This window comes from Glycine max, chromosome 19 (genome assembly GCF_000004515.6).
Source record: "Glycine max cultivar Williams 82 chromosome 19, Glycine_max_v4.0, whole genome shotgun sequence".
NCBI lineage: Eukaryota > Viridiplantae > Streptophyta > Magnoliopsida > Fabales > Fabaceae > Glycine > Glycine max.
In genome coordinates, this window is record NC_038255.2 from 47,362,268 (window position 1) to 47,372,731 (window position 10,464).

At 36.8% G+C, this 10,464-nt stretch overlaps 1 protein-coding gene across 1 annotated transcript; it reads right to left on the reverse strand.

Annotated features, from left to right (window-relative positions):
• Positions 1 to 3,073: 3,073 nt before the first annotated feature.
• On the reverse strand, positions 3,074 to 6,579 carry LOC100808420 (uncharacterized). Its single transcript, XM_003554494.5, has 3 exons — positions 6,063 to 6,579; positions 5,516 to 5,919; positions 3,074 to 4,562 (listed from the first exon to the last, which is right to left on the reverse strand). The coding sequence occupies exons 1-3, from the start codon at positions 6,126 to 6,128 to the stop codon at positions 3,320 to 3,322; spliced, it is 1,713 nt and encodes a 570-aa protein (XP_003554542.1). The 5' UTR covers positions 6,129 to 6,579; the 3' UTR covers positions 3,074 to 3,319.
• Positions 6,580 to 10,464: the final 3,885 nt, after the last annotated feature.

Genomic DNA, 10,464 nt, shown 5'->3' on the forward strand with positions numbered 1-10,464 from the left:
TATTCATTTTAATTTATACAATCTAAAAACAATGTACAAAAAAAAAAATAGTGGCGTCATTCCACGAGGTGGAATTAATGCATGTAGTTAATATATATGATCCTAGACTCCCTAGTTAGTCTATAGATTTAACAAGAATATATAAGACTAAACTAACACACAAACACTCGCGAGTACAGAGAGGATCCGAGAGTGCCACACTCACACACATACACAAAAGGGGGGAGAAAAGTCTTACGCAGATGCCCTCAAGACTCTGACCACAGAATAAAGGAACTAAAGAAATTGAGCCCTCGTGAGAAGCAACTTTTCTTTCGCCTCAAGAAATTGAATTATGCTTTCAATACGAATATGAAAGGTTAATGAAAAGAATAAAATAATATTCTGTCAGAGGAGTAGTTCCAGATCACTAATTTGCCAATGGTGCTAGGTGGAAGAATTTTGTTGTTTACATTAATAATGGAGATGTGCGAGGCATGTTTTCCTCTTTTCCACCAATGGGATTCAATGTGCAATTCTAGCTTATAAATCAGAGAAATTCTATTTATACAAAAAAAAATATACAACTTTTTGTTTTTGAATAAGTGAGAAATAAGGAATCAGAAAAGCATGAAATAAAATTGGTGGTATATAATAAAGAGAAATAAAAAAAGTAAATATTGCATAAATTGTATAAGTTATTATGTGAATACAATATCTTTATAAATAAATGCACGTTTTACTCTCCATTCTATGCAAAAAAAGGAAATCCGTTCAGAGCAATCAAAAACTTCAAAATAGTACAGTATTAGCTGTGAAGCGTTGCGAAGTATACAATACATCCAGCTATATATTAATTTCATGTTTCAAAAAATCAACCAAACTCACATTTTAATCCCCACTGCTGGCCCCATTATTTAAATGTTTGCTTCGAGTGAGTTGGGAAGCACATTTTAGTGCAGATAGCTAACACGATGGAAGGTGGGAAGTTATTATTTAACATGTGCACAACTTAAATTTGCATCCTCTAGTGGCAAAGAAGTGCATAATTGCTTAATTACTAATTCCCTTTTCTCCTCGATGAAGGCTTTCAGAGTTAGATTCTTCTTATTGAAGACAAGATGTAAGAACATTCATAAAATATACTAAATTACTAATGCTAATTAACCAATTATTTGGTGAATCAATACAGAATTGGACGATTGTGGATGATTCGAAGACTCAAGGCATATTGATAAATATCAAATCATTTACAGCACAGTTTTTGTGGTTTAAGGGTGAAAAGAATGTAAACATAATCATAGAATAAGGTGGAAAAATAAAGTGGCGCTCTTCAAGGAAAAGGGGCGACAAATCTTTTTCTTTTAGTTGTTTATTTATTCTTGCTAAGGAAAAAAAGGCATCAAATCACTTGCAAGCAAGGAAAGGAAGAAAATTTCCGGTCTCCCCGGTAAAGATCAATGAGACTATTGAATACTTGTGGCTCTTTTCTTTAGGAAGCTTCTAAATTAGGAAGCAATGAAACGAAGGAACAGGAAAAAAAAAAAAAAAGGTACTAAGAGATGGCCATGGCCGTCACATAAATCGCTAACAAAAAATGGTTAAAAATTTACATGAACCATATGTTGGTAGTCTTTCACATATATAGTGGGAAACGGGACCAATATATATTTGCATTCATATTCATAATTCAACATTCAATCTACCCGTTGAACACCCCCCCCCCCCCCCCCAAAAAAAAAAAAAATTAAGCTACACCCTCTAATACTCTCGTGTTTTGGAAATTCTAAACGCATGTAGTTTTTTTTTTCCTCCTTTGACAGAAGGATTTTGACCTATTGTTTTGTATATTATTTGAAGAATGAAAGATCTACTATAAGATTTTTTATTTTTTTTTTCTAATCTCACGTTTTAAGTTGCTTTCACATTTTGGATTCAAATCAGAGCATCTAGTCAGCCGGCGCATTCAAAACTCTTTTTTTTAATCTGGCAACAGTTGTATCAATCGTCCAAAGTGACAGCCAGGGAGTCACTGTAGAAACACAATAATGCATATTTTCGTGGGAGCAGAATTTCACAGGCTTTTTCATGAATCAGAAGCCACGCCTCAAATCATGTACCATTATTACTCTTGGGAGGTTGAAACCCACATTCATTTCACACCATCACCCTTCTTAATATTGTTCCAAGATCTAACTGAATAAATTTGCTTTGTTCTCTTTTATTACACTCTCTTTTACAGGACAGGTGGTACCAAATGCAACGACACCACCAACCTCCTCAATACCTAGCTCTCACACACTTGGGTTGGTTTTATAAGAAACATATAGCAACTTACTCAACCAAAAAAAAAAAAGTAGTACGGAACATATGTACAAAGCAAATAAAGTTAATGACATTTTCTATCTAATCCCTTTGTTTTCTTGTATCGAGTGCAGATTAGACACCCCCCCTGCTCTTTTGTTGTATCTGAATGTGTATTAGACCAGAAGGAGAAGCAAAGAAAAATCTGACAACTCTTTTTTTTCCCTGTTCACTTCAAAACTGTGTCCACCACTACAATATGACCACGTTCACATACCTCAAAGTTATGCTCCATGACATGGAGCCTCACATCAATAACAAGTGATTCTTCAAACTGTGCTTTTACCCCCCTTCCCTGCTCAACTGCTAGGTCATAAAAAAGAACAACCCATTGCTAAGAAGAATAACCAAACAAAAAGGCATAAAATTTTGATACAACCAAAAACTCAGGCTCAGCAAAATTTTTGGTAGATACGAAAATGAATAAAATTTAATGCAATGTCAGTTTTCCCTGATAGATCAGCCTGAGAAAAATAGAAAGCTAGCAGATAAAGACAACGGAAAAAAGGAAATCAGTTTCAGACTTTCAGTTACTGTTCCACGCTACTGGCACGGCAACAAATAGTAAAAGCCTCTATTTTGCACTACCTAACAAAACACACAAGCATATTAGTATCTTTTCCCATGTCCATTAGAAGCACAAGATCACCGCTAAACCAAAATCGACATCACTTATATACGAAATTAAAGAGGCATTGAGAGGAAAGATCTAAGCAAGGCAGACCCAAAATACAAAAGTAGAGTCTTCATTCAGTACTGATAATCTGTACATCTGATAGAGAGATAAAAATAAAAAGATGGCTAATGAAAGATAAAAAGGAAAAGGTGACAAAATTTTCCGGCAGTCTAAAATATTTTTTCTTTGCATAATTTTGTACAACAAAAGTGAACGAACGAACCAGAGATTCCCTCTGCCGGTACCATCTCCAACAGCCCCCCCACCAAACATTTCCATTTCCGACCAACTTCGATTCAATCAACAGCTCAACGCTTCATACTTCACCGGCATGGACCGGTTAAACCCCGCCTGAGAAAGCAAGTTCCCCACCACCGTAAGATCGCGGCAGAAAACACCCTGAAACACCGCCGGATTCACAGTAGAAGAAGACACCATAGACCTATTTTGAGTATTATTAGTATTAGTATTCTCCACGCTGCTCCTATTACTCTCAACGACCTTATTCAGCTCAGCAGCTTCATTGGCTTTCTCTTTCTGTGCTTGAATAGCTTGCAAAGCAGCCTTCTTTCTCTGCTTCTCAGCAGCTTCCTCATCCATAATGTTACCCATGACATTAGTGTAACCCTTCTGAACCAATCTATATAACAACAACGACGACATCTTCACCCTCTCTTTAACAGACTCAACATCACGCTCATCCGCAAGCTCGCACCTTTCGATGAACCCAGTTGCCTTATCAGGCTTGTGCCGCAAGGAAAGCAACAAGTGTGCCCTCTCCAACTCCGACCGGGAACATCCTCGTCGGACACCAATCAAAGCATAGTAATCCACATTCCCGGTTTCACCAGAAGCCAACCTCTGTTTAAGTTCCTGAATTTTAATAGTGAGGGCGCAGAGTTTCCCTGGAATTTCTCTGTATCGCACGTTGTGGCGCTTCCACGCAGGACCTGGAAGCTTGCGATCACGCAAGATTGAGTTGTAGAGAAGCTTCAAGTGTTCGAGGTCGTGAAGAGAATCTGGTAAACAGCGAATTGTTTCGAAGAGTGAAGCTCTGGTTTCGAGTGCTTGGATGCAAGTGGGGTCTAATGCGAGCGTACGGTTGCAATCGGCGATTGATTCTGCGATTCTGCCGGCGGAACGGTGCGCGGAGGCGCGGTGCATGTAGCACTCAGCGAGGAAGCTCTGCGGCGCGCTGCGGCGGCCGTCGACGATTTTGGAGAAGTGGCGGACGGCCTCCGAGTAGAGTCCAGCGTCGAGGGCGGCGAGTGCAGCGGCGCGGCGGCGGAGGAGGAACTTTATGTGGCCGAGGAGTTGGGCCACGCTCTCGGAGTCTGCGAGAAGGGTTCGCGGCGGAGTTGAGGGTGGCGCGTTTGTGGAATCGCCGGAGAAGGGTATATTGGTAACACAAAAGCTGTCTTCCGACCAGCACACACTCTCGCGCCGGAATGCGGCGCTTGCAATGCGTTTCCCCGTTTGAAGAAGAACCATTGCATCCTCCATTAGGCCTAGGTGGCAGCATGCTTCACCCAACACCAAGTATCTGTATGTTTGAAAATTCCACACACAATTAATTAAACAATAGTAGTAATATACAACTGTATTGCTCAATTAAAATTTAATTATTATAAGTATGCCTTATTATAGCATATGTTTCAACATTTGATTTTTCTAATCTAACTATATTACCTGTCAAATCGTTTTATTTAAAGCATTTATTAGATGCATAAACTTGTCACCAAAGTAAAGGGGAATAGAGTGTGATGAAAAAGATAAAAAGATGGGAGAGCATTAACAATGTGATAGGTCTACCAAACATATGAAATTTAAGCCAAATGTTACAGGCCAACTCAGATTACATTTTGTTCTTTTTGAGTATGAAAATATGGTAACAAGAAATTGTTTCTTTTAATTTTGAAATATAGTATAGAAATTTGTATATGTAACGTAAAAAATGAAAAAAATAAAAATAAAGGAGTGATAGATACTGTTTCTTAACGGCAACTGCATTTATTTTGTTTTTCTCTTAAAGCCAGAAGGGGGTTATGCTTTTTGGGATAAAAACAAAACAAAGAAAACCAGCGTACAATGGACATGTGTCTGATGGAAGGAAAAGAATGGTAAATGTACCACGGTAAAAGGAACCGTGACAGTAAACATTTAGTACTCTTTTTTATTGTGCATTGAATTAGAGTGAGTTCTTTTTTGGAATAAAAGGAGCTGGAAAGCACTTGCGTGTGTAGGTGGCAGGACAGGAGCATTTACTGAAACCCATTTGAGTAGTTACTTCGATCTGATCTCAAACGTAAATAAAAGTCATTAAAGAAAAAATGTTGAACCACCCGAAAACGAAGAAAAATTCCATTTTTAAAACCCCATAAATAAATAATAAATAAACGAGAGACAGATAGCACGGCAAAGCAAAACCAATGAAACAGAATAATGGGAGAATGTCAGTGAGAGAGAAAGAAAATAAAAATAAAAATTTCAAATTACCTCCATTGCCCTTCCTTGTCGCAAGTTTTACATAGTCCTGCCATGACCTTCTTCTTGAGGTCAGACACAGAGAAGCACTTGAAACTATGATCCCTCACCGGAGACTCCGAGGAAGAAGAGAGAAGCTTCACTCCCTCCCTCGAAAGTTGCTGAGAGCTGTCAGAAGAAGACGATGATGAGTCATCGTTTCCCATTCTCAGGCTCGGAATGTAGTCCTGAAGCATATCAGCAACCTCCTTGAACCGCCGCAAATAGAGCAACGCCCTTGCTCTCAACTCAAGCGCTTGGTCAAACCTCGGAGAAATCGCCAGAGCCGCATCTAGAAGGTTCAGAGCCGAAGCTATCTCGCTCTGATCTTGCGTCGCTATTAAGCTCCTTGCATCCTTAATGTATTTCTCAACAATCTTCAAAACACAAACAAAACAAAACAAAAAATGCGTGTTTATATCATTCTAAACATTTCCAAATAAAACACAAAACATGATTTGTATGATGCAACACAAAACATCATTTGATTACTGTAAAATAAAAGGGTGTGATACCTTACCTTTCGGTTGGTAAGCCACCAGTGTTTCTTTTCTGTGGCAGATAGAGTGTGAGTAGTAACCGCCATTTTTTATGTTCAATCTTGGACCATAAAATTGATCAAACACGGGGTTGATTTCTATTCTCGCTCCCTTCTTATTCTTCTTCTCCCTCCTCCCTCCTAATCAAAACAGGCACAGAAATTCTTTATGTGCTCTAATAATAAAGGGGGAGGAATATATAGGGGGAGGTAGAGAGAAGAGAAAGAGTTTTTTTTTTTTCTGAGAGAAAGAATACGGCAACGGAATAGAGAGGAAGAACAAGTGAAGGATTATATGGGTGTTTAGTATGTGGATTTCGTGTAAATGTAGCTATAAGGTGAAACACAGGGAAGGGGAAAAAAAAAAAAAAAGCCTTGAAATTAAAATTTGACAGCTTTGACCCTCCTGGGAAAGCTTTCATCCTTCTAATTCATAGCTGGCAATGGCAACACACCCCAGATTCTCTCTCACAAACAACCTATATGTATGGCCTTTTAGGTCTATGGCCCTAATAATAAGCTACTACTAATATTTATGATTTGGTACCTGGCTCAGCCGGTGAGTGCATGATTCTAACTGGGTATACCCGGTCACCCATCACGGGTCCTCGGTTTCAAGTTTCAACCACCCACAAAAGATAACTCCACTCCAGCCAAGCGTAATGCCACAAAAGTAAGCAAAGCTTGCAAGAGGATCCGTTTCTTATTTATTTTTCCAAGCCAACTAACTAATTCACGGATTTACCCTTGTATACGTTGACCCTTTATTTCCATGATCCCTCATTTTTTTTTTATATTTCTTTTCTAGTTTTATTTAATACTACAGCAATTCTTCTAATAAAAATACAATCGCCCTTTTTCTTTTATCTTTTTTTTCTGTCTCTTTTCCATAACTCAGCCATGATTGACTCAATGAGAATTGTGAAGAAATAGTAGCTCCACATGTGAGCTTGGATTAGAATCAATTCAATGGATGAAATAAATTAAAACCCTGTAAATTTCTCCCTCGCTGTAAAATAAACCGTGATCATGGGGGGTCTTTAGCCTTTAGACATTCTGTGTGTCACAAAAGGCAGTACATAACATAAATAATGACCAATCAACGATTCATTTTGACACTAAACACACCTTTTTCTCTTCTTTGCTATTGAATATGATCATTCTTGATTTGTAACTTTTCAAGTTGCAATTATCACAGTGATCGAGACAGGCCATCCATAATTTGGCCATTACCATAATTTGACAAGTTGATATTATCAGTACACAAGGGGGTATTATGAGCTTTTGAACCAACATCATGGTACCAATTTTTAGTTATTATTTTTTCCAACTTATCATCTTCATCTTCATTTCTAGGCAATTCCTTCTGTTTCCTTCATAACAAAAAAAAATGCATTTGTTGTTGATGTTGTTTGGTTGAACAAGGAGAGGCATACATGAGGTGAGACATTGCAGTTAACTGATAAAAAAAAGAAGCAAGGGCAAAACGGTCAGAGAAAAGGAGAGTGTGAGGCTGAATTAGTAAAAAAAAGGAGGAGCATATTTATGGGGAGTGAGAAAGCGACTCTTGTCTCGTAAGGCACAGGAATCATGCTTTTTCTTTTGGGAGGGTTTGCTTTGCTTTTTATTTCACCCACATTGATTAATGAATGCACATGAATTGGGATTAGATAGCCAGATGGGTTTGTCTTAAAGGCTCTCTAACTTCCCTTTCCATTGCCCCCACAATCCCATTATAAATGGTGGCAGTGCCTACAATCTCGTGTATTGCAATTGATAATTCCCATCTAGTCCCCCACACCTTGCCATGTCACCCTTCTCAAGCCAGCCTGTCTCCACGTGGCATTTCTAAATTTTGTGGCCCGCACCTCAAGGCAAAGCCACTCACTCCTTCAGTCCTTCCCCGTATATATCCAATTCATCCAGATAAACCTGAGTTTTTGGAGCTTGCCCATTGTTTTTGTTTCTATATTACATTCTTCTTCTTTCTGGACCAGTACTATCATTGCGTCATTTTGAGGATTAATAGTTCTATTCTGGTGTAACATGATCAATGATTTGAGTCTTGCATAACCTAGGAACACTTCAATCCCTATATATATAAATACGTATATTCATTTTCCCCCTTCGATTATACACAATTTTTTCTTTAAATAATTGCACCTAGATTTCCTTTATGTTCTGGAAATTCCTTAAGCACATGAGTTTCATTATCAGCACGCCAAAACTCACCACTAATTGATCTTGTGAAGCCCCCACTCCCGGGGAAAAAGCACAATTATTTTCTCATTTTGAATTTTTATTTTATGCAAGGCATTGACAATTTTCATTTATGCTACGCTAATTGACTTTATTGTGATTGTTTTCCGGAATTAAGCCGCCAACATTTGGAATAATTCAGATGCTTAAAAGAATTTATCCAAAACTCCCCAAGAATTCATTAATATGATTATTCTATAACCAATGATCCAGTTGTTAAGAAATTTTTCACAATAACATAATTTGATTTCTGCTATCATTATAAAAATTTCATTGATAAATAATATCTAAATATCTCTGTAAACATTTATATGTTATGCCCTATATTTACATGTTGTTTAGCTAGCACTATTATGTACCTTTGGATGTTGTTATCAAATCATGCAATAGCAAATTCGGATTTCATAAGCAAAAAAAGTGATACGATGAGTTTCCGTTGATTTTAATTTCATCTGTTGATTAAGTTTTAAACTAATGAATGACTAAAGTTTATTTAACAGTACCTCTCCTGTTAACCACTGGAAAGGATCCAAATCCATAGAAAATAATAGAAACCACAAAAATTGGAAATCAAAATACGAGTTGAGAAACTCAAAGTGGAAGATCAAAACCCTAGAAACTAGAATCTCAGATGTAAATTCAATGACTTTCATCCTCATTTGCACCCTAATATAGTGGAGGAGGAAGGTGAGGGGGGAGAGTGAACTGAGAAGGAGACGATAGAGGAGCGAATGAAGGAGCAGGACGAGAGAAAAAGTGAACCACAACAAGGATATTTAGGGTATTAGATGGTAAATAAATATAATCCAAAATTCTCAAAGAATAAAGCAGTATGCTTATTCTATTTGAATATATAACTACTCCTTCCTACTTTACCCCATGCCACAACTAAACTAAAGTAGAAAAATTTAATTAAAATTCTATCTTTTTTTTTTGTTTTTGCTATGAACATTAAAACATCTCCCGTGCATGTTGCTTAATGAGTTTCTATAGTTAAGAAACAATTTTTGTAAATTTTCACCGTTAAAGCAAATCTAGGTGGACGTTACATGTAAGTAACGTTTCTTAATTAAGGAATCATTGTTAAACAATAAAAAATGGAAATCCAAAAGAGACTTTTGAAAATCAAAACCTCAATACAAAATCACAATATACAACCTTATAAAGTTGAAAATTTCCAAAGTGAAAAATAAAATACATACTGGGAAATCAAAATGTCAACCAAGAATCGCACATGGAAATCCAAAAATTGGAAAAGACGCAAACTGAAAAATCAAAATACAAATTGTAAAACCCAGAATTAGAAAACTAAAATAGCGCATGCAAACCCAACAAAGACTCCTTTCTTCATTTTCACCCTCATGGGAGGAAAATGTAATGGAAGAAAAAAAGTGAAGGGAGAGTGAAACAAGAAAATGATGTTTAAGGTAGGCATCAAAATTCATAAAAAAAAAAATATGATAAATAAGGGGATTTGGTACACAGGATTGTTAAAAACAAAAGGCAAAAAATTAAAGGAAGAAAATGACAAAACAACTAAGAAGAATAATAAATCAAGTCATGTCCTAGAGAAGTCAAAACACCATCAAGGGGTGCGTCCATTCACAACTCCATGGAGAATTGTGAGAAAACTCATATTGCCAATGAACACCAGCAATCAACACTTAACTAATTCACTTCCCTTGTCTTCTCCAAAATTGTTGATTAAACTGTTTGAGATTTATTTCCTTTTTTAGTTTTAGAATTTCTCATGTTTACTGTGAAGACAATGATTGTGATTGTGCAGTTAAGTTAGATAGTTTTGATGCACAGTTTTTTAGATAGTTTGGTGGATTTCTTCCTTTTCTTTCATCTGATATGAGCTCCTTAGATATAGACAAGAGCTTTCTTCTTACATATTCTTATAGTTTTTATTTTTCTTGGGTTAGGCCTAGTTCTTCCAAGAGTTTTGTTCATTTTTTTTCTCATCAATGTATTTGAAGGTGTGTGGCATAAGATCCTTAGGGGTGAGATGTCAACTTAGTTGGTATCACTGCTCTTAAGGTCATTTTCTAACATGTTTTTTTTTCTTAAAAAAGCATTTAATTAAGTTTGCAAAAGTAAAATGTTAATTAAGAAAAAATGA